The sequence below is a fragment of the Crotalus tigris genome, unplaced genomic scaffold (genome assembly GCF_016545835.1).
Source record: "Crotalus tigris isolate CLP2741 ecotype Arizona unplaced genomic scaffold, ASM1654583v1 scf7180000018322.853269, whole genome shotgun sequence".
In the NCBI taxonomy this organism is placed as follows: domain Eukaryota; kingdom Metazoa; phylum Chordata; class Lepidosauria; order Squamata; family Viperidae; genus Crotalus; species Crotalus tigris.
This window is the reverse complement of record NW_024096942.1, coordinates 343,050-367,978: the sequence shown is the minus strand read 5'-3', so window position 1 is coordinate 367,978 and position 24,929 is coordinate 343,050. Positions and strand designations below refer to the sequence as shown.

The following is a 24,929-nucleotide window of genomic DNA, read 5'->3' as shown; positions in this document are numbered from 1 at the left end:
TCAGTTATCTATCCTTACATCCTTCCTCCTCCATCAGAACTGATGAAGCTTCTTGGATGAGAAGTGAAACATCATCTTCAAGGAAAAAAACAGTCCAGTTATCTTTTGAAGAAAGAAAAAAAAAAAAGCACTTTTGAGAAACCATCACATTTACAGTGGCTGAAATTTAAAAGTTCAAACCAGTCCAACTGGGAGACAAAATAAATAAATAAATAAATAAATAAAAATCCAGCCACTTTCCCAGAATTCATAAAACCAGTTACTTACCTGCTCGTCTTGCAGGTCCGGAAACACACTGCAAATATAAGATATCCTTTTATTTCATCTCCATCTTGCAAAAAAACAGGTATTAAATATGTGCTGATTTCTGGAATATCGTTATCTAAGTAAGTCCTTGACTTACAACCGGTTGCTGAGCAACTGTTTGAAGTTATGACGGACCACCCCGTGGCTTCTTATGATCCAGATTCAAAGTTTTGAACAGCCACCCCCCTATCACAGGATTTGCATTTGGGGGGGGGGGCTGAAGAACCACCCTCATTTATGACCATTTACAACATCCCAGTCATATGGCCACATTTTACGGGTTTTGCCGGAAAGCTGAGTTTACTTCTGTTTCTGATAAGAAACAGCTATTGCAGACAATAGATCTGGTTAAGGACTGCAGTGTTGGCTTACCGACTACCACAAAAAAAGTTGTTAAAATTGGGCATGGTCAAGACAACCAGCATAACTAATGACCACAATTCTGGGCTCAATTATATATACACAGACCCAGAAATCACAAAAAGGCTTCCAAAATGACTTATGATTTATAAGCAGCACCATTACGTTTGTTTGCTTGTTTAAGATAAGCCAAAGACTGTGATTGTGGATTTAGTCCATACCTGCTTGAAAGCCCTGTATTCTTTTTCACTGATGCTCTCCATTGGGAATCTCCTTCTAGCTGTCTGTCGCTTGAATCCTATCAAAGCAAGGAATATATTGAAGAGCCAAAGCAGGATAACCCAAGACATTCTTTATTTTGAATATGCATGCTAAAAAGCAGAGACATCACCCTGCCAACAAAAGTACGTATAGTCCAGGCCATGGTTTTCCCAGTTGCAATGTATGGCTGTGAAAGTTGGACCGTAAGAAAGGCTGAGCGCCAAAGAATGGAGGCCTTTGAACTATGGTGCTGGAGAAGACTCCTGTGAGTCCCCTGGACTGCAAAGCAGTCAAACCGGTCAATCTTAGAGGAGATGAACTCTGACTGCTCTTTAGAAGGCCAGATCCTGAAATTGAAACTCAAATACTTTGGCCACCTAATGAGAAGGACTCACTGGAGAAGGGCCTGATGCTGGGAAAGATCGAGGTCAATAGAAGAAGGGGATGACAGAGAATGAGGTGGCCGGATGGAGCCACTGAAGCAGTAGGCGTGAGCTTAAATGGACTCCAGAAGATGGTAGAGGACAGGACGGCCTGGAGGAACGTTGCCCATGGGGTCGCAATGGGTCGGATACGACTTCGCAACTAACAACAACAACCTGAAACAAGGGGTGGAAACCATTCATTGTGGAATTACTTTTCCATAATAGACATAGCAAGAGCGCTTAAGACTTATACACCCCTCCATAGTGCTCTGTAGCCCTCTTGGTATATACAATGCCAGCCTATTGCCCCCAACAATCTGGGTCCTCATTTTACCACCCTCAGAAGGATGGAAGGCTGAGTCAACCTTGAGTCGGTCAGAATCAGACTGCAGACTGTGGGCAGAGTCAGCCTGCAGCACTGCTTTCTAATCATTGCATTACCAGAGCTTCTTAGCAGTTTCCTGCTGAGAATATATGGAGCCACCCACCACTACCAAGTCAGAGATTAGTTAAAAGATTAGAATGAGAACTGGATGATCAGAATTGTCTGCCTACGCGTTACCCTCCATGATACGGGCGTTATCTGACACACATAGTTTGCAGCCGGTTCTCACTTAACAATGGTTAACTGGATCCAAAATTTTTGTTGCGAAGTCTAATTCGTAACATCACAAGACCACATTGCTGAACGGTGGCAATCCAGACAGTCCCCCACTGCTGTGGTTAAGCAAGGATCATGGGTGGTTAATTGAGGGACCACCTTGCAACTTCCTACTGGCTTGCAACAAACCTATGGGGAAGCCATAGGAAGTTGCAAGTCCCAAACAGTTTGTAAGCAGGCCAGTGTCTGGGTAAAGTGCTGTTGTGCTGTGACAGGGACAGGGTGGCTGCTGATGGATAGGGGAGGGTGTGCACGAGCAAGGGTGGGCTCTGGGATCTGCTACTCTGTAGTCAGGCTGAGCAACAAAGAATGGAGGCCTTTGAACTATGGTGCTGGAGAAGATTCCTGCGAGTCCCATGGACTGCAAGGCATTCAAACCGGTCAGTCCTAGAGGAGATCAACCCCGACTGCTCTTTAGAAGGCCAGATCCTGAAGTTGAAACTCAAGTCCTTTGGCCACCTAATGAGAAGGAAGGACTCCCTGGAGAAGAGCCTGATGTTGGGAAAGATAGAGGGCAAGAGAATAAGGGCACGACAGAGAATGAGGTGGCTGGATGGAGTCCCTGAAGCAGTAGGCGTGAGCTTAAATGGACTCCAGAAGATGGTAGAGGACAGGAAGGCCTGGAGGAACGTTGTCCGTGGTGTCGTGATGGGTCGGACACGACTTCGCAATTAACAACACCAAAGTCAGGCTCCTTAGGACAAAAAGCTGTAGATGTGTGAACTACTTACAGGATCATCTTCCAATCTTCCTTCCCGGCTTCCTCATTGCCTTTGCTTGGGGGAAGCCAGCAAGGAAGGTGGGATAGATCAAAGCCCCACCTCTGTTTTAAGTGTGTTGTGTGTGGTACTTGTAAGCAAGGGGTAGAGCTTCAATCACATGGATATTTTATTTATTTAGATGTTCAACAAATGCCCACCATTAGGTTTGTATGTGTCAAAGCACCGGGGAAATCGGGAGATTAAGGCAGTTCAAATGAGCGTAAAGGTTTATTGCAAGCTTAAGTTCTCTACAAGAATCTGACCAACTAGCAGTCAAGGGAAATGAGCTGGAGATAAGAAAGGAATTCAAGGTGGGCTGGACTTAGATCTTTTGCAGGCGTGCAGGAACTCAAGCCTGATGACATGTTTGATCCCTCGGACTCAGCCTGATCATCTCCTACAGCAGTGGTGGCGAACCTATGGCACGCGGGTGCCAGAGGCGGCACTCAGAGTCCTCTCTGTGGGCACGCACGCTATGCCCCGGAGACAGCAACGGCCCCTCTTCAACCAGCTGCCTGCTAACTCACTGAGGTCCCACGTGACCGGATGCATCCCGGCACAGCCGGTTTCCCTCCCTCCTGTCCCATCCCTCCTGGTCTCGCATGCTCTCCTTTTCCTGGAGACAACCCACTGCATCGCCTCTTCAGCTGTCAGCCGGCCATCCAGCTCAGAGGCGGCTTCTCTGAACTGCTGGCAGCAGGCTGCGGAGCCCCAGAGTGCACCAGTTGAGGGGCCGGCAGACTGTGGCTGCTGACGGACAGTGTCGGCCCCCATGCGCTTTCTGGCATCTGTGTGTGGGAGCCGATGGTGTCAGGCAGCAGCCACCCTGGCCCTTGCCTTGCCCCATGGCAATGGCACCCCTGCCATGCCTTGCTTCAACCCGCAGGACGAGCCTCCTGCCTACTGCCCCACTTGCCAGAGACTCCCTGGATCTCCCCCAACCCTGCCCACCCGCCACAGGTGTCCCTCCCCACAAGCAACATTGAGGTGACCATGCCCACCTTGGCCACACCCACCCAATCTGCCATGACCACCATAGCCACACCCACCCAGTGGGCCATACCCACCCGGCACCCGACGATACATAAGTGGGTTTTGGGTTGCAGTTTGGGCACTCAATCTCTAAAAGGTTCGCCATCATTGTCCTACAGTATCAGTTGACTTTTTTGACACCCTACCCCGCAGATTCCCGTTATAGAATATTTGACTGACAGCAGCTAGAATTCCAGCCACAATTAATAAATGCTATATGCTAAGCACCCAGTTTAAAAAGGAAGCTACATTAAGCCAGTGAGATGTAAAGCAACAGACAAGAATTATTACTATTTTTGATCCTGTCTTCTGAATGCCTTTGTTAGGGCTGAACAAGCTTTTGTAATCCGGAACTCCGTGAGGCAAATGCAGCCACCGTTCCCGTCTCAATTCAACTTCGAGCTGGCCTCTGAAGCAACAACAGGAGAAAATACATTAAATATAACCGGCACCCCCTCCCAAACAAAGTAAACTGGTCCCCATCCTTTCCCTTTAGAACAGTGGTTCTCAACCTTTTTAATGCCGCGACCCCCAACCGGTCGTAAGTCGAGGACTACTCAACTGGTGCAGCATCATTTGCAGAATGGGACTTTTGGCGGGCTCAGCAGGGCAGAGACAGCCTGGACAATTCCTATTGGCTTTTGAAAGCCAATAGAATTAGACTCTATTCAAGAGAGTCTATTCTATTGGCTTTCAAAAGCCAATAGAATAAAAGGGAGTAGCACAGCTAAGGAAAAGGGGGAAAAAAGTGGCGGACTGCGTTGTTTGGCGACCCCCGTGAAATGGTCGTTCGACCCCAAATGGGGTCCCGACCCACAGGTTGAGAACCGCTGCTTTAGAACTATCTTTTTTAAAAAAATGACAATTTTAATTTGATCAATAGAAGAGTAATTGAACAATGCCAGGACACAAGCACTACGTTTTAAAATTGATTTTGTTGTCCGTTTGACTTTATATCCTCTCTCTCTGCTATTTGTTAATGACTGTGTGACTTTTTTCAGGCTTCCAGTCAAGCTGTTTGGAGGCAGGAGTCTCCAATTTTAAGACATGTGGACTTCAACTCTCAGAATTTTGGCAGCTGTAGTCCATAAGTCTTAAAAGCCGACATGTCTTAAAGTTGAAGACTTAAAGAGTGAAGACCCCCTGCTTTAAGGAGGTGACTTGTTAAAGTAATCCTGATCCTTAATCCAAGATGCAGGTACAATTTTCACCAGATTTCTGCCTGTTTTAGGGAGCAATTTTAAAACCCAAGGACCCCAACCCCCCAAAACACAAAACCCCAAAGGAGCTCTGGAAAGCCTTGTAGGGCTTATGGACCTAGCATGATTCAGTGCTGAGCTATTCCACTCCCATCTTCCACAAAATACAGTTACTGTACATTGATTGTCTTGGGTAGAAATCCTACATACAATATGCCCACTTAAATTCATTGGGGCTCACTGCTGGTAGACCGATAAAGGACTGTAATTATAGAATTCTGCAATTTCATATTTAACTCTTGCTGTGCATTTATTTTACAACGCCCCCCACGGTGTGCCACTGTAGTAAATTTCAGTTTAACCAAATATATTATTCTAGTTGAATTATAACTGTTTTTAATTTGCATTGCAAATCACCCAGCAACGGCTTGTGATATTCAATTTACATAGGCCTTAAAACAAATAAAGCATTTAAAAAAATATTACTTTGAAGTACGCAGAATCACTTTTTTTTTCTTTTAATGACCCTGTAATTCCTTGCATCGGGGTAGAATTGGGGCAACTGAATGGAGCTCAAGTGTTTACTTGAGGCCCTTCCTGACACCTATGCGGAGTTCGCAGCAGACAATATAATTCATTGCGCCCAAAGACAGAAACATCTGCCCCTATCTGAACTCACAGCCCCTTAATTGTGAGGGAAGAGCTCCACTCCTAGGCCACCATGCCGCTCTATGCAGGATCCCTTTGAATGAGAAGTAAATGCACCCCAAAAGTATGATGTGTGTGCTTAATTTATTTCCATTCTGAGGAGTCCTCCAGCATTTCCCATCTTTGTCTGACCTCAAACAGTGGCACCCAGGAGGGTCTTCAGTCCTCTATAATGGGGGTCCCCAACCCCCGGGCCGTGGACCAGTACCGGCCTGCGGCATGCCAGCAACCGGTCCGCACAACCAAGGAAAGCCCCATCCGCAGGATGCAGGCAGCACACAAAACCACATACCCTCCGGTCTGCGGAAAAACCTCTCTCCATGTAACCAGTCCCTGGTGCCCAAAAGGTTGGGGACCTGTGCTCTATAAGCTTGGTTGTTTGCTTACAGACATTTCATCACAAACCAGGTAACATCACCAGTGCTAGGAGTAGGGGTTGCTCCCTATTTATAAACAATAGTTGCCCTGCCAATGTTGATTGGCACATGGTTTCTCCTTGATGCTTCCTGGGTTTGAATATTGTTTTCTGCTATCAACAAGCTCAAAAGAGCACCTGTCCATCCAGATCAGTAGTTCTCAACCTTTTTAATGCCGTGACCCCCAACCGGTCGTAAGTCGAGGACGACTCAACCGGTCGTAAGTCGAGGACGACTCAACTGGTACAGCACCGTTTGCAGAATGGGACTTTTGGCAGGCTGAGCAGGGCAGAGACAGCCTGGACAATTCCTATTGGCTTTTGAAAGCCAATAGAATTAGACCCTAATCAAGAGAGTCTATTCTATTGGCTTTCAAAAGCCAATAGAATAAAAGGGAGTAGCACAGCTAAGGAAAAGGGGGGAAAAAATGGCGGACCGCGTTGTTTGGTGACCCCCATGAAATGGTCGTTCGACCCCAGATGGGGTCCCGACCCACAGGTTGAGAACCACTGCTCCAGAGGGAAAACTCCCACCAACTAAAGATACCCAGAGGAAGGGAAACGGTCTCTCTTCACCGCTGCTTGGTAAGTTGCTCCACTTCGACTTGAAGGCTGTCGATCTTGTCACCGAATTCCAGCTTGAAGAGCCGGTTGTCCTCCTGTAGAGACTGGCATTCTCGCTCGGACAGCTGCAATCTGGGTATGAGCCACATGAACTTGTGATAAAAAACAAAAGCTATGGTGGGGGGGGGGGGAAAGACCAAATTGAAACCATAAATAAAAGAAAAAAGCTGAATGAGAGATGAAGGGAGGAGTGTGGAAACGAGAAGGTGGGCGGGGACAAAAAAAACCCAAAATCTAACGAAGAACTTAAAAAAAACAACAACGGGTGAGGTGAACCAGGCAGAAGGAGCGTCTCTTTTCCATTTTTTTTATTCTATTACTACAGTTTACAGTCATTAGATGATAAACATAAAACATCACTTTTATTATCCATAGTCAAAGCAAATCTCAAGTACAGAGTAAGGTGAAAAGGTCTTGGTGGGTTCTTCGTTACGTTACACGGCAGCTTTATACAAGTAACCGGGACTCGCGTCGTGGGATACCTAGGTTATTAGTGCATTTGTCTAGCCTCATCCACAACTGTCACATCAGGCAGGGGAAGCACGCGAGGGTTCCAGACCGAAGGCAAAAAGTTGTGGGCTGTTTGTTTGAGGGTTCCCAGACTATTTCGGGTGCTGCTCAATGAGAAGAAAGGGGCAAAGTATACTATCACAACACAGAAACTGATTTGGGCTACTTGAATCCACCAACCAGGGGGCAAATACTTAGGGTGAAGGCTTCACTAGAGGGTGGTCAGGTAGAATGGACTGTTCTTCCAACAGAAGGACGACACCTGCCTTTCCACTTCTGAGGCGGGCTCAAGAATTCCAGCCAAGTGGCACCATCTGACAGGTAGGACTCAAGAGGAGATTCTTAGAAAGTATCCCTGGGTGGAAAACAGAGAGATCCTGTCCCAAGTGGGCCACCTGTATGTTCACACTGGCCTTTTGTTAATGGCCAGTTGGCAGCTGCAGAGGAATTGAGGCATTGGTTAGAGCAGCGGTTCTCAACGTTTGTGTGACGGCGACCCCTGCCACACAAACATTATGTGCATGCGCGGCGGTGCCCCTGGAGGCGCGGTGGCGCCCCCATGTGCAGCGCGCATGCGCGGCGGCGCCCCTGGAGGGGAGAAAATGGTGGATCGCCGCCTTTGGCGACCCCCGAAAAATGGTCGATCGACCCCAAATGGGGTCGCGACCCATAGGTTGAGAACCGCTGGGTTAGAGGGTGCCCATTGGCTATCAAAGCTCAACCTTTGTCACAAGGGCGAGAGACACCGGTGGGACAAATTCTACCGTACAGAAATTCTACGGAGAAGATCTTCCCTGCCTCCCATTGGAGTCGAGCAGGACTCCTAGGCCTGCGTGAGGACCGTCTCTCTCACACAGTGAGTGAAGAGCAACCTAAGAGTAATTCCCAAATGACTTCCTTGCAAAAACCAGAGGATAATAGCCTACACAAAAGAGAAGGGTCAGCAGCTTCTTTTACAGAGCAGAGAGGAGAAAGAGATACAGAAGAACATTGTCTATCTATCTACTGTCTGTTGTCTCAACGTAGCAATTGCTGAAATTCTAACTTCCTTCAATAGCATTCACTTGTACGAAATTCTTGGATGATGTTTTATGAGTGGTGGTTTCAGTCCTGTCTGTTGGGTAAAGCCTGAGAGCTAGGAAGCAAAAAACCTCATTTCTCAGGGATGGTTTCATTTTTTTCCTGGGAGCAAAGGATGACTTCGAAGGGTATTTTACATAAATGGGCCTGTGGATTAAAAAATATGAAGCAATCTATTGGTGTAATTGGCTAGGCACCAACCTAGGCTAATCTTGAAAAGCTTAGCACAGAGATGTCAAACTCAATTTCATTGAGGGCCGCATCAGCATTGCGGTTGTCCTCGGGGGGGGGGGGGTAGGTGTGGCCAGGATGGGCGCGACCTACTGGGTGGGCATGGCTGGAGTAGGTGTGGCCTACTGGGTGGGCGTGGCCAGCTGTACATTGTTCCTGTCAAGGGTGCCTGTGGGGGCCTGGGCAGGAGTAGGACAGATCTGAGGGTCTCTGGTAGAAGGGGGTGGGACAGGGGCAAGCGCCAAGGCATGGTCCATTTCTTCTTTCCTCACAAAGAGTGACACCTCCCCAGCATGCACCTAAGGGGCGGGGTCAATGCGGCAGGGGCTGGTTCCTCAATGTTTCCAAACGGCCTTGTGGAGCTAAGACTGAATGCGTTTCAGCATAGATGGCCACCACAAAATTGTACATTGGCTCCTGGCCGGCCTGGGCCAGGGCAAAGGCAGCGGGGGCCGTTCCCTCATTGTTTCCAGGATGGCTTCGCGGGCCACATGAAACCACTTCGCGGGCCGCATCTGGCCCCTGGGCCTTGTGTTTGACATGTCTGGCTTAGCAGATCTGCTTATCACATGGATGGAAAAATACCAGAGGTTATCGGGGTTGTAAGCTTCCAGGTTATAAACATCCCAGAAGAAGTTAAAAGGAAAACTGCTATCCTACTATCACCAAAACAGTTGGTCACGATTGCGAAGTCAATCGGAATTGTCTTTAACCAGAAGGAAGCAGCATCCGCCCTGTTTGGGAAGAGATCCTTTCCCTTCTCTTGCGAAAATCTGAGGGTGATTCTCTACCCCTAAATTACTTGACTGGTGAATATCAGCCAGAAGACACGTCCCATGGAATGTGGTTTTATGAAAACTCCAATTATAATTCTAGGGTCTTCTCACAACGTTAACGATACCCCGTTTAAGAGACGGTAATGAAAAGGCTAATACTTTTGGACAGGATTTGAACATGCCACCCCCAAATCAACTTTCTTTCCAAGGTTCCGTAAAATGAATGAATCAATAAATCTGACAGATGGATTTATAAGCTATGAAGTGAATCAGATTTTACAGCCATGTGGATTGTAAAATCAAGCTACTATATTTTTTGTTTCCATCTTTTTTCCCCTGCATTTCCCCATTTTTCTGGACCAAACAAAGGTGATTTATACAGGAGGAAACAATTTCAATCCTAATGGGAATTTAGAAGAACACATCTTTTATTTCTTTCGCACGCGGCTATTAAATAGGGACGTGTCCTAGGGTTTACGCTTCACCGAATTCTCAATCAATACAGCCCAAAGGATTCCTAGGAATGCTGGAAATGTATCCCCCTACATTTGGAGAGCACTTGGTTGAAGAACAACTATTTAAGTTAGGGGGGAAAAAATAGTGTGGATAGTTTGAGAAATGTTGATTAATTCTCCACACTTTCTTACAACCCCCTCCGGTTTCATCAGAATGAGGAAAAGAAAAAAAAATACATTGTTAAGTTACAACATGGCGTTTTAGTAGACTTTCTAAGGCTTAGATGCCCTTTCACTACGACTCCTAGCAAACCTCTTGTTTGATCAAGATCACTCCGAATCGAATGTTAATAGCGGCCAGAGATAGCTTTGAACAATGGCCAGGTTATTTTTCACTGTAGCTGCTTTTAAGTCGAAGAGTGATCCACAGTAAAACACTACCAGTTCTGTTTATCCTTTTTATATATGAAAGGGACAATGATTCAGTCTTTTCTAAAAGAGCAAGGGAAGAAGGCAAGACACATATATTATAAAAGTCCACCAGGAAATGAGAATCACTATATTTTAGGGAGAAAAGGCAGAGGTAGAAGTCAATGCAAAGGGAAAGAAGGGTTTACCAATTAAAAAAATAGCTAACAGCTAGAGTTTGCATCCATGTCACCTAAAGGGGGTGAATGAATTATTCCCCCTGTTGTGAAAGTGGCCTGCACTGGCCTGTTAGCTTAGCTTGTCCTCGGATTGCTAAAAAATTCCGGTTACAGCTTTGAGCAATGAAAATTGGCGTGATTTGCATTGTCTGGGGGGGGGGGTCTTCTGAATATTTATTAATACCCACCCACCACGGCTACGTCAAACAAAGGATTTTGGTCATTTCAGATGGATCGGCTGATAGCCTTAAAAGAAAATTCCCAGAAAAGAGAGTGGGACAAGGCGATTGTTCTCAACTGCAAGCCGAAGAAAAATGCAAGCAAGAGAGAGTCCAGATGGAGTTGACTCTGTTCTCTGAATTTTCATCCAGCTTCAATTGGGACGATTTTAAGCACAGCATCTGGGGAACGGGAATATCCCCTTACGGAGGATGCTTTGCAGCCCCTCAACACTCATTTTCAATTTACAAAACATCCTGAGCAAGGCTCAGGCAGAAAGGCGTGCAGTGCAGACAAGCCTTTGGTTAATAATGGCCAAATGCTTCTAAAAGCAACTTCTAACCCTGTTGTGGGTCTGTCCTGCTTATGATCAAGTGGAGCCACCACACCTACAAAAATGGTGGTTTCCTACAGGCTTCCAACTTCTCTGCCTCTGTTTCCCCCCCCCCCCATCTACTTCACAACAGGGAAATCAAGAACTTCTTCTTTTGAATTTGAACATTTGGGGTGAGGCAGAAATATTGCTACGCTTTTCTATATTATGTTGTAAAAGCTAAAAAAAAAAATGTGCGGTATACACAATTGCATGTACGTAGCCACAAATCTGATTTTAATTCTATCTTCTTTCTGGAGTACTCACTGATCAAATTGCTCGTATTTTAATAAAGTTTAAGCGTTCACCAGGGAAAGGGGAAGCTAGAAGTTAATTTTTCTGTTTCTGAATAAAACCTTTTTTTAAAAAAAAAAAAAATCCCCATCAAATTCCACGTCGACTTTAGTGACAACATGTAATTCTGACACCTAAATTCTCAATTTTTTTGTTTTTTGCTCTTCGCTCGTAACAGAGCTGAGATGTCAGAGCTGCGATGTGACCGGCTGCAAAAATTAAAATGTCTAGTGCGGCTTCTGAATTAATTTGTTTGCTGCGCTATTTAAGGTTTTTGCCTGTTTCACCAAATCCTTTTCACTATAAGGAGGGGGGGGAAAGGAAACAAAAATGATATGTGGAAAATGGGGGGTTGGAGCAGAGAAAATACGCAATAAAAGAAAGTACCAGTTAATTGAACAGATATCAGTGGTTATATATTACAGTACTTTAAATAAGCACAGCTTAAATATAATTTAAACTCTTGGAACTTCGCTTCATAAGAACAAGGCACATCAATACATATATATCTCAAAGTTATGTCTTTTCAAACATGTATGTTTTAGATTCCTTTACAGGAGGGCCTCGACTTACAGCCTTTTGCTTAGTGACCATTTGAAGTTATAATGGCAATGAAAAAAGTGACTTATGACCATTTGTCGTGCGCGACTGTGGTGTTCCCATGATCACGTGACCAAAATTCAGACACTTGGCAACTGGCATGTACTTATGACAGTTGCATTGTCCTGGGGTCATGTGATCGCCTTTTGCAAATTTCTGACAAGCAAAACCCATGGGGGAGCCAGGTTCACTTTACAACCATGTTGCTAACTTAAAAATAGCAGTGATTAACAGCCAGAAAAGTTATAAAACAGGGCAAAACTCAGTGAACAACTTTCTTGCTTAGCCACAGAAATCTGGGGCACAAATGTGATCGTAAGTCAAGGACTTAACAGAAGTGGCAAATGTTTTCTCGAATTGCTAGCATTGAATTTATTGGATTCAGTTCGAATATCTCATTAAGTTGCAATGTGATATGCTAGGTGAGCTTAGCATGTCAACAACCCAACCATCATGGATTGTAAATGAGGGTTATGGCCTACATTTTTTTCGGTTGGTATACGAATCAGTTACAGGATTATACTGTATCCTCTATATTTTCCTTGTAGGATCCAAAATAATACGCGTACATTTCTTAAGTTTCCTTCCCATCCATGCATCGACCTTTTCCAGATTTACTTAGCTTTAAAAGATGACAACTTCATGCATTCTCAGATCATTCTACTGAGTCTGTGAATTGTTACACTCTCTGTTTTATTTCTATTACTTTTGACACATGTACATTAATCTGATTTTCAATCATTGCAACATCTGATTGAACAGTGTTAAATATTCATTTTTTGAAACTGGATCCTTTTCAAACATCAGAAAAAAGTTCCATGAAGACTTTTTTTAATGTCTTCAGTAATTAAAATATCTATCCCTTTATAGTCCCATTCTCCTTAATGACTGCTGAGTTGCATCAAAAATAAGCTACCACAGGATATGATTCCAACTATCGGTGGAATATTGAACAAACCCGATATGCATCACTTTTACAGCACATTATATCAACTAGATTTCAGTCTATAAAGAAATGGAGAACATAAGAGTTACATTCTGACTTTTCCAATTTTACATTAAATTATCAATCTCTGGTGCCAAAACTAACCGTGCACATTAAGATTAAGATGTTTGTAATTAATATGTTTGTAGTTAAATGAAGAACTCAGAACTTTACCTTTGTTGGCAAGTAATTTTATTCATAGCGCCCCCCCCCCTTTAAATCCTGTCATTAAATCAGCACGGCTTAGACTAGCTTACTTTTAGCCTGGGTGATGATGATGTCTGGAGGTGGTTAGATTAAGAGGATTAAGTTTTTTATTAGAACTAGCCTGGTAATCGGTAGATGCTGCAAAACAATGGCTGAAAATGTTAGGAACCGAGGTGGCGCAGCAGTTAGAGTGCAGTACTGCAGGCCACTTTAGCTGACTGTGTTCAGCAGGTCAGCGGTTGGTTCAAATCTCACCGGCTCAAGGTTGACTCAGCCTTCCATCCTTCCGGGGTAGGTAAAATGAGGACCCAGATTGTTGGGGGCAATTTAAATATATATATACATTGCTTACTGGTGTACACCACTTAGAGAGTGCTTGCACTTAAAGCGGTATATAAGTCTCATAAATAAATAAATAAATAAATAAACTCTATTCTTGTGGAAAATTGAAAGGATTCTTACGAATTCCAGAGGGTTTTAGCAGAGAGATTTATTGTGCAGGTTCAGAAGCAATAGCAACAAGCAATTCTGAACCCCGAGGGTGGGTTCAGACTTCAGTTTTATATTTCTCTTTTTTCTTTCTCAGGAACAAAAGATTACACACTGGAATACACATTGTAATACATTAGGTTTCTCACGGGTATACAATGGAGAGTTTGCTACATAACATTGTATCCAAGTGCAATGCGCATTAGGTTAGTCACATACTACTCACACAGCACTATTCCAGTAATTACGCAGACAAATCATTATTCTAATGATTGTTCATTTTCCATATTACTATAATGCTGGTGCATTTAGAAATGCACCGAGCCCAAACTTTCCATTGCTAAGCAAGGCAGTGAGCTTTGCCCCATTTTACGACCTTTCTTGCCACAGTTGTTAAGTGAATCACTGCAGTTGTTGAGTTAGTAACACGGCTGTTAAGTACATCTGGCTTCCCCATGGATTTTGTTTGTCAGAAGGTCGCAAAAGGGGATCACATGCAACCGTCATAAATGTGAGTCAGTTGCCAAGCCTCTGAATTTTGATCACGTGACCACTGATACGCTGCAATGGCTGTAAGTGTGAAAAACGGTCACAAGTCACCTTTTTCAGGACGGTTGTCATTTCGTACAGTCACTAAACGGTCTGTTGTAAGGCGAGGACTACCTGTATTTAGTTATAGAGTGGCCACATAGTATGTACGTTAATGTCCTGACTGCCATTCTACTACTGGTTTTGCAAGGGTCTGCAGACGCTTCTTAAATCTTTGTTAAACCCCAAATAAAGAATCAGGATGGAACCCCCCCCTTCAGTAGCAACACAATTGTTCCCGCTTATGGGTGAATCCCATCCTTGAAACACGCTGCAGAATTTTTTCTTCTCTGAGAAAAATAAACATGTCACATGTGGGTTACAAACCTGCAGATGGCAGTAGAGAGCTACAAGAACATCCAGCTCTTGGCTGCCATCTAAAGCTGCTGTGGCTTGTTGCAGAACTCAAATGATCTACTTACAAGCAGGTGGTGTAACCTTTTGGTGACTTGGAAAAAACTTGGCCTGAAGCTATATCAGTGCTATTATATAACACGCAGGCCAATATTTCCCAATTTTTTTTTTCCTGCAGCAGACGAATGATAAAGAGACTGGTCCTTGCAAGAAACAGGTTTAGGAAACTTAAAAACTTAGAAAACAAATTTCCTGTAACCCAAGAATGAATGAAAAGATGAATATAAAATCACAATTTTAGCTTGCTCAGATAAACCGGTTTCGAGTTTACCTCTGTTCCAGCAGTTTAATTGTAGCAGCCATTTGACTGGTCTTCTCCTCCAGGCGGCTATTCAATTCACTTTTCTGCTTCATTCCCAGGTCTGAACTCTAAAAGAAAAAAGAGAGCAACAGCTGTGCTTACTTATCCTTAAAGATTATGAGGTCACATTAAATATATGAGCAACGATCACCATGTGCAAATTATTTTGTATGCATTTATTTTGCCATGCTCTAGGCCAGTGGTGGCGAACCTATGGCATGGGTGCCAGAGGCAGCACTCAAGAGCCCTCTCTGTGGGCACGCGCGCCATCGCCCCAGTCCTAGGCCTTCAGCTGGGTTTTATAAAACCTTTTTGTTTTAGGCCTCTGCCGCTGTGTACAAAAAAAAAAAAAGGTTCAATCAGTCAATTTCAACTTCTCACGGGAAAAAAAAAGATCTTGCAAAGTTGGAATTGATTGATTGAACTTTTTAGTCCCACCCAGTCTGCCGTTACCACCGCAGCCACACCCACCTAATGGGCCACACCCACCCAGCACTCGACGATGCATAAGTGGGTTTTGGGTTGCAGTTTGGGCACTTGGTCTCTAAAAGGTTCGCCATCACTGGGATAACTTTAGAGATTAAAGAGAAAGAAGATTCAGTTTATTTTAAAACGTGGGGTAAATTTTACCAATGGTTAGGAAAACGAACTAGTGAGAAATGAATCCGATATGTTATTTTGAATACATATTAGCAAGAAGAATGATACGTATTGACCGATTGATATTGTTTATGATTATTGTTTATCATATTCACTACAGCTATTCACTATTGTATTAATTAGTGTTAACTGAGCATATGTACCCAGACAATAGTCTGTTTGCTAAAGCTTGGAAATGTTATTGGGGGCAATCCTGTCCCAACTCCAACCCCGATCCTAACCCCACCCTGAACCTTAATCCCTATCCTGGTCCTATCCATTCCCTAACCCCATAAAACTCAATAAAAACTTTTATAAAAAAAATCGTATCAACCAAGAGAAAAGGGTAAAGAGTCACAGTGTCATGGCAAAGCTTTGTAACTAAGCCATCTTATTCTCCCACGTCCAAAGCTCTATTTCTCCCAAAAGAAAGCTAAGACGACGGGCAGGTGCCTTTCAATTAACCCATTCCTATTGATTTACCTGCAGCTTGAAAGAAAGTTCAAGTTTTAGGGCCCTGAGATCATCCAGTTGTTGTCTGAGCACCACAAGCGCATCCTGCTTCTCACAAACATCCTTTTCCAGCATCTTCATGGCCAGCTCCATCTCTTGTCTCATTCCAATCTGCATTTCCAGCTCTTTTTCCACATCCTAAAGCAGGCAGACACATACAAGCGTTATAGGTGAGTGTGGATGCTCGAAAGACTTGCCCTCCCCTATAAGAAAGGGCTAAAATACAAGAAAGGGCAGGATTGAGTGAAGTGTGATTTTTTTTCCATTCCTTCAGAAGACGGAAGAAGATATTAATTCACTCTATGGAGATTCTCAATCCTCCAGATCATGGTTGTCTTAAAGTTGCTTTTCCAAAAGGCAACTGGACTTTCTTGGTGTTTTTTTCCTTGAAAACATTTCACTTCTCATCCAAGAAGCTTCTTCGGTTCATGAACGGAAGAAGCTTCTCGGTTGTGAAACGAAACGTTTTCAAGAAAATAAAACCCAAGAAAGTGCAGCAGCCTTTTGGAAAAGGACCTGTGGGACTTCACCTTTTAATAAATCGGATCATGTTTACAGGCAGTTCAGCCTTTCACAAGCAGTTCACATTTTCTCATATATATTTTCTTTGTAAAGGCATTCTGTGTGAGAAAATATTAACCCTTTTCTTTGCCATTAGAACCATTCTGCACTTTTGGGGTCTGTGTGTGTGGGTGTAGGGGCATATATATCACTTTGTTGCTTTTCTAAAAAGGCCCTGAAGACATAATTTTATCAGCACTGGAGATGGAACCAGCTGTCAGAACTTCAGAATGGGTCTTAAGTATGTTTTGGGGTGTGTGTATGTGTCCATTTTAACTTTGAACAGTCACTTTAAGCAGTAACTGATTGTAAGGTGAGAACTGTCTATATCTGTTATAACACCCTTGACTTGGCAGATAACTGGGATCTGGCCAAATTTTCCCCCATTTTCCTGTTCCCTGGGCACATACCAGCAGAGAAAGAAATCTAGGATTCTTTTTGTAATTGTTATTTTTCTAATTTTCTAATAACTGCACAAAACATTAAAACCAGAAAATGGAAACTGTATTCTTTGTGAAGTTGCTGAATTCCAAATTCCAGAATCCTTCTACACCAGACATGTCAAACACAGGCCCGGGGGTCGGATGCGGCCCGTGATGTGGTTTCATGTGGCCCGCGAAGCCATCCTGGAAACAGTGAGGGAACGGCCCCCGCTGCCTTGTCCCTGGCCCAGGCCAGCCGGGAGCCAATGTACAATTGTGTGGTGGCCATCTATGCTGAAACGCATTCAGTCTTAGCTCCACAAGGCTGTCTGGAAACAGCGAGGAACCAGACTCTGCCATGTCGGCCCCGCCCCCTGGGTGCATGCTGGGAAGGGGTCACCCTTTGTGAGGAATGAAGAAATGGACCATGCCTTGGCGCTTGCCCCGGTCCCACCCCCTTCTACCAGAGACCCTCAGATCTGTCCCACTCCTGCCCAGGCCCCCACAGGTCCCCTTGACGTGAACGATGTAGAGCTGGCCATGCCCACCCAGTAGGCTGCACCCACTCCATCCACGCCCACCCAGTAGGCCGCACCCACCCTGGCCACACCCACCTGCCCCCCCAATGGCAACCGCAATGCTGATGTGGCCCTCAATGAAATTAGAGTTTGACACCCCTGTTCTACAACTGACTATGCTGGGATGGATTTACAAGGAGTTGGAATTCTGCCCTAACTTCCCTTCACCTGCTATCCACCTTACCAGTCTTAACTGGGTTTCCTCTTTTAACTGTTTCCTCGCTTCAGTTAGGGCATGTCCGTCTGACGTGCGATCCTGCTTATTGACCTGTAATCAATGAAGACATCACTAAATCAAACAGAATGGAAAGGTTATTAACTGAGATGAACTGGACAGCATATAAATTTAATAAACAAATTAAAAACAAATAAATGACGGAGATTAGTGCTCCCAATTTACTGCAGTCAAGTGAGGATGCTCAATGCAAAACACCAAGAAGAGTGAAGATATAAGACCTTGATTTACGACCACGACTGAGCCCATATCTTCTGTTGCTAAGTGAAACATTTGTTAAATGAGTTTTACCCCATTTTACGACCTTTCTTGCTACAGTTGTCAAGTGAATCACTGCAGTCGTTAAGTAAGTAACACGACTGTTAAATAAATCTGGCTTCCCCATTGACTCTGCTTGTCAGAAGGTTACAAAAGGGGATCACCTGACCCTGTAACACTACAACTGTCATAAATATGAGTCAGTTGCCAAACCTCTGAATTTTGATCACGTGACTGTGGGGGAGGCTACAACAATTGTAAATGTGAAAAACGGTCGTAAGTCACTTTTTTCAGTGCCACTGTAACTTTGAACAGGCACTAAATCAGTGGTTCTCAACCTGTGGGTCGGTACCCCATTTGGGGTCGAACGACCATTTCACGGGGGTCGCCAAACAACGCAGTCCACCATTTTTTCCCCCTTTTCCTTGGCTGTGCTACTCCCTTTTATTCTATTGGCTTTTGAAAGCCAATAGAATAGACTCTCTTGAATAGAGTCTAATTCTATTGGCTTTCAAAAGCCAATAGGAATTGTCCAGGCTGTCTTTGCCCTGCTGAGCCCGCCAAAAGTCCCATTCTGCAAACGGTGCTGCACCGGTTGAGTAGTCCTTGACTTACGACCGGTTGAGTAGTCCTCGACTTACAACCTGTTGGGGGGGGGTCGCGGCATTAAAAAGGTTGAGAACCACTGCACTAAATGAACTGCCATAAGTTGAGAACTACCTCTGACTGAGAATAAAAAAGGTCTTATGAAATGAACCGTATTACAGAAGCATAAGAGAAAACAAGAATCAAGCAGTTCCCCAATGGCTGCATATAATAGACACACAAAACTAACCTTTCGGTTGGATTCCAAAATGTACGAACTCTCCTCTTTGACTCGCTCCATTTCTTCTTGCAGTGTGATAATTCTGTTGTTTGCAACGGCAAGCTGCGTTACACAAGAACACACATGAAAGACAAATCTACCACGCTGGGGGTTGCAAATTCACCTGCAGCTCCGTATATATTTTTCTTTCTGTCTTCTGATCGCTACTCCATCAAATGTCAGGTAAGAGACAAGTGCCCTCAGCAAAAAGTAGGTGCAAGAGTGTTTTGTTTTCTTGCAAGACAATAAAAACTTTCCAATTTGGATTCCAGCTCCGTCAGTACTTGTTAATGTCCCACACTAACAGATGAATAGGACATCAGGAAAAAAAAAAACAATTGCAACCAGCCTGCCTTCCATTGAGGGCCAGAATACTGCACAATCCAGAAAGAGGGCTGAGAAAATATCTACAGACCCCTCACATCCTGGACATAAACTGTTACAACTCCTCTCCTTAGGACACCGCTATATGGCACTGCACACCAAAACAACTAGGTGCAAAGGTAGTTTCTTCCCCCCCTTGGCATCACTCTGCTGAACACCTAATTCCCACAACACTGTCATATGCCTAACGATATCTAACCAAGCAGTAGGATTGTATTGCTATTATCCTTCTCGTTTTTCCTGTTCTCTACTCCTATTTATCACCTTGTTGTTTGTATGTACACTGAGACCTTATGCACCGGAGACAAATTCCTTGTGTGTCCAATTACACTTGGGCATAAAGAATATTCTTTGCAGAATTCCACAATAGAGTAAGTCTCTATTAGACATCTATGCTCTAGACCAGATAGAATTCCATCCCATAACATTAATTCATCTGGCATCTCTTGTACTTGAAATTATTTTGGGATACGTATGAACCAGACTGGAATATTAGCTAATTAGATGTGATCTAAATAATAATAATAATAATATTGGAAGGAACCTTGGAGGTCATCTAGTCCAACCCCCTGCTCAGGGAGGAAACCTTATACCATTTCGGACAAATGCCTGTCCAGTTTCTTCTTAAAAACTTCCAGTTTTTGAGCATTCACCGCTTCTGGAGGCAGATTGTTCTACTGGTTAATTGTTCTAACTGTCAGGAAGTTTCTCCTTAGTTCTAGGTTGCTTCTCTCCTTGCTTAGTTTCCATCCGTTGCTTCTTGTCCTGCCTTCAGATGCTTTGGAGAATAGATTGACTCCCTCTTCTTTGGGGCAGCCCCTCAGATACTGGAAGACTGCTATCATGCCCCCCTTCGTCCTTCTCTTCATTAAACTAGACATTCCCAATTCCAGCAATCGCTCCTTATATGTTTTAGCTTCCAGTCCCCTAATCATCTTTGTTGCTCTTCTCTGCACTCTTTCTAGAGTCTCAACATCTTTTTTACATTGTGGTGACCAAAACTGGATGCAGTTTTCCAAGTGTGGCCTTACCAAGGCATTGTAGAGTGATATTAATACTTCATGTGATCTTGATTCTATCCCTCTGTTAATGCAACCTAGAATGAATCCTAATGTTCCTAAAACGTGAATGTTGTTTCTTTTAATTTTATCCTATGCAGGGGAAAAAAACTCCTTACATTTCTTTCATTTCTACTTACCTCCTCAGTTAGTTTAGTGTTAGATTTTTCCAAAGCATCAACCTTTGTCTGTAAGTTGTTGACTGTAGCACTGTCCAATTAAAAAAAAAAAAAAAGACAGGTAGTAACGCTATGAAACTTAAGAAATTCAACACAAACTGACCAAATTTTCTACAGAAGATTTACCTCTTTACCTTAAATGTCTATTGAGTTCTTCTACGTAATTTTTCTGATCCAGAATTGCAGTAATTTGACCATCACTGAAAATGAGACACAGTGAATATTAACCATGCACAGAGAAAAATATTAAGCAGTACTGCAGAGCAAAGCAATATGTTTAGGAAGAAGAAGTTGTTTATATCATTGATGAAAAAGTCAGTAATTAATACAGATTAATTAGAAAAGCAGACGTCAATTTCTTTCTGACATGATAACAAAATAATGCTCATCAATTCAATTGACAGTTGTTTGAAAATTCATACTACATTAAGCAACCATTAAGATGTTTAAGGTCTACTATGGTCTGAACTGACATGTACTAAGAACCTAGAATTAAATAATAAATAAATGATTGTCTGAAAAGAATTAGAAGTCATAATGTGAAAAGGCCTGCAAATTACTGTTTATCATAAATATAGATTTGCATAACGTTTAAACTGACAAGTCAACATTCAGCCTCCAGAGCCATGCTATCTGCAAGAAAGGTCAAAAAAGTCAAGATGGTGATTATGAGAAGACATCCTACCCTTTTATATGTGATGAGTAGTATTCCTAGTTGCCATCCTGACTCTTTGACAAACTCACACTTACACACACTTAGACACCCCTGCTCCAAAAGCTGCTGTTCCACAGAGATAAACATGAATCTATAAAAGTGGGCGGTGACTTTCAGTTTATTTTTAACTTTTTTAACTTTGGAAAAACAAATAAAAAATGGGTGCTGAAATGACAAAACTGTAAAGCAGACAAGTAACTCTAAGCCAGTGGTTCTCAACCTGTGGGTCGGGACCCCATTTGGGGCTGAACGACCATTTCACGGGGGTCGCTAAACAACGAAGTCCGCCATTTTTTTCCCCTTTTCCTTAGCTGTGCTACTCCCTTTTATTCTGTTGGCTTTTGAAAGCCAATAGAATAGACTCTCTTGAATAGAGTCTAATTCTATTGGCTTTCAAAAGCCAATAGGAATTGTCCAGGCTGTCTCTGCCCTGCTGAGCCCGCCAAAAGTTCCATTCTGCAAACGGTGCTGCACCAGTTGAGTAGCCCTCGACTTACGACCAGTTGAGTAGTCCTCGACTTACGACCGGTTGGGGGTCACGGCATTAAAAAGGTTGAGAACCACTGCTCTAAGCCAAATTAGCTTTCTTCAACTCGGTTGCCTCTAGAGGTGTTCAGCAACATCACACATAAACCCCAGCCAGGCTCTTTTAGCAAGAAACAGTGTGAATTACGGATTGCTTTCACTATGGCCTCCACATCCGAAGCCTTGTGAAATGATGGAACAAAAACATATTATGAAATAGATGGTAATCAGAAAAAACAAGACTTTCTTTTGCATGGTTAAAGTGACAGGGGTCACTTTAGATTAAAATTTCATATTGAATTCACCGCTGCACCAAACGGCACCAGAGGTTTTTATAAGCCAGATAACTGCTTCTATAGGACAGAAATTCAAACCTATTGCAGCTAGTCCTTACTTAATGACCATAATTGGAACTCTGCCACTAAGGGACACGGTCATAAATTGAAAAATCACGGGACTGTACTGACTTATGAGAGCAGTTCCAATTGAGCTCATTAAAGACAATATCGCATTACCACGACGATCATAAAATGATGCAATGCTGTGATTACCCTCGTTGTGCCGCTAGTTGCTAAACACTCGTAATTGTGTGACCAGGAGGACTGCAATTTTGAGGGCCGTTTATGTCTCCTTGCTCATCATTGACATAAGCTTGAAAGACAGCTGAATTGCTAAGGGCAGACTACCTGTGGATTAACATTTTATGCCAATGGTGGCGAACCTATGGCACGCGTGCCAGAGGCGGCACTCTGAGCCCTCTCTGTGGGCACACACGCCATGCCCCGGAGATGGCAACCGTTGCTCTTCCACCAGCTGCCCACTAACTCGCCGAAGTTCCACGTGGCCGGATGCATCCCGGCATGGCTGGTTTCCCTCCCCCCCCCCGTCCCATCCCTCCTGGCCTCGCATGCTCTCCTTTTCCTAGGAATGACCCACTAGCATTGCCTCCTCAGCTGTCAGCCAGCCATCCAGCTCAGAGGCAGCTTCTCTGAATTGCTGGCAGCCGGCTGCGGATCCCCAGAGTGTGCCGGTCGAGGGGCCGGCAGGTTGTGGCTGCTGACGGACACCGTCAGCCCCCATGTGCTTGCTGGCCTCTGTGTGCGAGGGTTCATGGTGTCAGACAGCAGCCACCCTGACCCCTGCCTCGCTTTGCCCTGTGACAATGGCACCCCTGCCCTGCCTCGCCTCATCCCACAGGACGAGCCTCCAGCCCACTGCCCCACCTGCCAGACACCCCCTGGATCTCCCCCAGCCCTGCCTGGCCCCCACAGGCATCCCTCCCCACGAGCAACATCGAGGTGACCACGCCCACCTTGGCCATGCTCACCCAGTGGGCCACGCCCACCTGGTGATAAATAAGTGGATTTTGGGTTGCAGTTTGGGCACTCGATCTCTAAAAGGTTCGCCATCACTATTTTATGCCTTCAATTCAGTCTGATTCTTGGCAAGTCCCTGCAATTTTCTTGACAACAGCTTCAGAAGTGGTTTGTCAACTTTATCCTAGGCCTGAGAGGGAGGGAGTGGTCCATATTCACCCAGGTGGTCTTGTATCTAAGACAGGACTAGAACTCCAAGTGTCCTGGTTTCTAGCCCAGTGTCTTTAACCAGTACACTAAATTGGCTCATATTAGCATGTTAAAAATTGTTATGACTTCTTTTTCCCTTCACGAACATTCCACCAAGTTCAACAACTTACGACCATGATTGAGCCCCAAATTTTTGTTGTTAAGTGAACCTTGCCCCACTTTACGACCTTTGTTGACACAGCTGTAAGGTGAATCACTTTGGTTGTTAAATTAGTCATACGGTTGTTAAGTGAATCTGGCTTCCCCATTGTCTTTGCTTGTCAGAAGGTCGCAAAAGGTGATCACGTGACCCTGGGTCACTGAAACCGTCATAAATAGGAGTCGGTTGCCGAGCATCCGAACTTTGGTCACGTGACCATGGGGAGGCGGCAACAGTTGTTAAGTGTGGAAAATGGTCATCAGGGCCGTTGTAACTTTGAACCGTCTCTAAGGGAACTGTTGTAAGTTGAGGCCTACCTGTAACCCTAGACATCATTACAATAAGGTGCTATATCTGGCATTTCCCACTAGGGCAGGGATAGGCAACCTTGGCTCTTTTATGACTTGTGGACTTCAACTCCCAGAATTCCTGAGCCAGCATGGCTTAGCTTGGAAACTCTCCCTTTCCCCTCAACATGGCTGGCTCGGGAATTCTGGGAGTTGAAGTCCACGAGTCATAAAAGAGCCAAGGTTGCTTATCCCTGCACTAGGGTGACAAGAATAAGAAAGAACCAAGCAGTAAAATTGGCAAAATGCTCTTATAACAGAGCTTCAGAGAAGCTTCTAAAATACAGATTCTGGGTAGGAATCAGAGGACTTACCCTTCACTGCCCTTACTGCTACTGCCGTCCTTCAAATACATTGAAAAATCAATAACGCCAACCTACAAGAAAAGACAGCAATAATACTTCATGCCCGACACTTTCACCTTTTGTCATTTTATTCCTCTTATACTGTAACTTATCCACTGATCAACTTATCAAATGATCAAAGGCCTGGAGGCTAAAACATATGAAGAACGGCTGCGGAATTTGGGTTTGGCTAGTCTAAAGAAAAGAAGAAATAGGGGAGACATGATAGCAGTGTTCCAGTATCTGAGGGGCTGCCACGAGGAAGAGGGTGTCAGGTTGTTCACCAGAACACCAGAGGAAAGGACGAGAAACAATGGATGGAAACTAATCAAGGAGAGAAGCAAGCTGGAATTAAGGAGAAACTTCCTGACAGTGAGGATAATCAACCAGTGGAACAGCTTGCCACCAGAAATCGTGGGCACCCCATCACTGGAGATCTGTAAGAAGAGACTAGACATTCACCTGTCTGACACGGTATAGGTTCTCCTGCTTAAGCAAGGGGCTGGACTAGAAGACCTCCAAGGTCCCTTCCAGCTCTGTTCTATTCTATTCACCTGTGTGATTCATCTAGGCATCTTCAGCAATCATGGCACAATCATGGCTCGCAAGATTGATGTCAGCCCCATTAAGCAGGCCAGGCCAAGAAATCAATGCCATAAA

The 24,929-nt window shown here is 44.2% G+C and overlaps 1 protein-coding gene across 9 annotated transcripts in view; it reads right to left on the bottom strand.

The window, feature by feature from the left end:
* Positions 1–24,929, bottom strand: part of RUFY3 (RUN and FYVE domain containing 3) — a 72,172-nt gene that overhangs the window by 5,418 nt on the left and 41,825 nt on the right. For 4 of the 9 annotated variants that reach the window (XM_039350328.1, XM_039350329.1, XM_039350330.1 and 1 more), the window contains 11 exons: positions 24,240–24,301; positions 20,748–20,813; positions 20,575–20,644; positions 18,963–19,055; positions 17,819–17,902; positions 16,044–16,211; positions 14,892–14,989; positions 6,705–6,824; positions 4,098–4,215; positions 888–964; positions 268–295 (listed from right to left, as the gene is read on the bottom strand). In XM_039350328.1, coding sequence (XP_039206262.1) covers positions 268–295; positions 888–964; positions 4,098–4,215; positions 6,705–6,824; positions 14,892–14,989; positions 16,044–16,211; positions 17,819–17,902; positions 18,963–19,055; positions 20,575–20,644; positions 20,748–20,813; positions 24,240–24,301 — 984 coding nt within the window. Of the gene's footprint in view, positions 1–267; positions 296–887; positions 965–4,097; positions 4,216–6,675; positions 6,845–9,690; positions 11,638–14,891; positions 14,990–16,043; positions 16,212–17,818; positions 17,903–18,962; positions 19,056–20,574; positions 20,645–20,747; positions 20,814–24,239; positions 24,302–24,929 lie in introns of those variants that run through there. The other 5 variants (XM_039350332.1, XM_039350333.1, XM_039350334.1 and 2 more) reach the window with 3 other exon arrangements.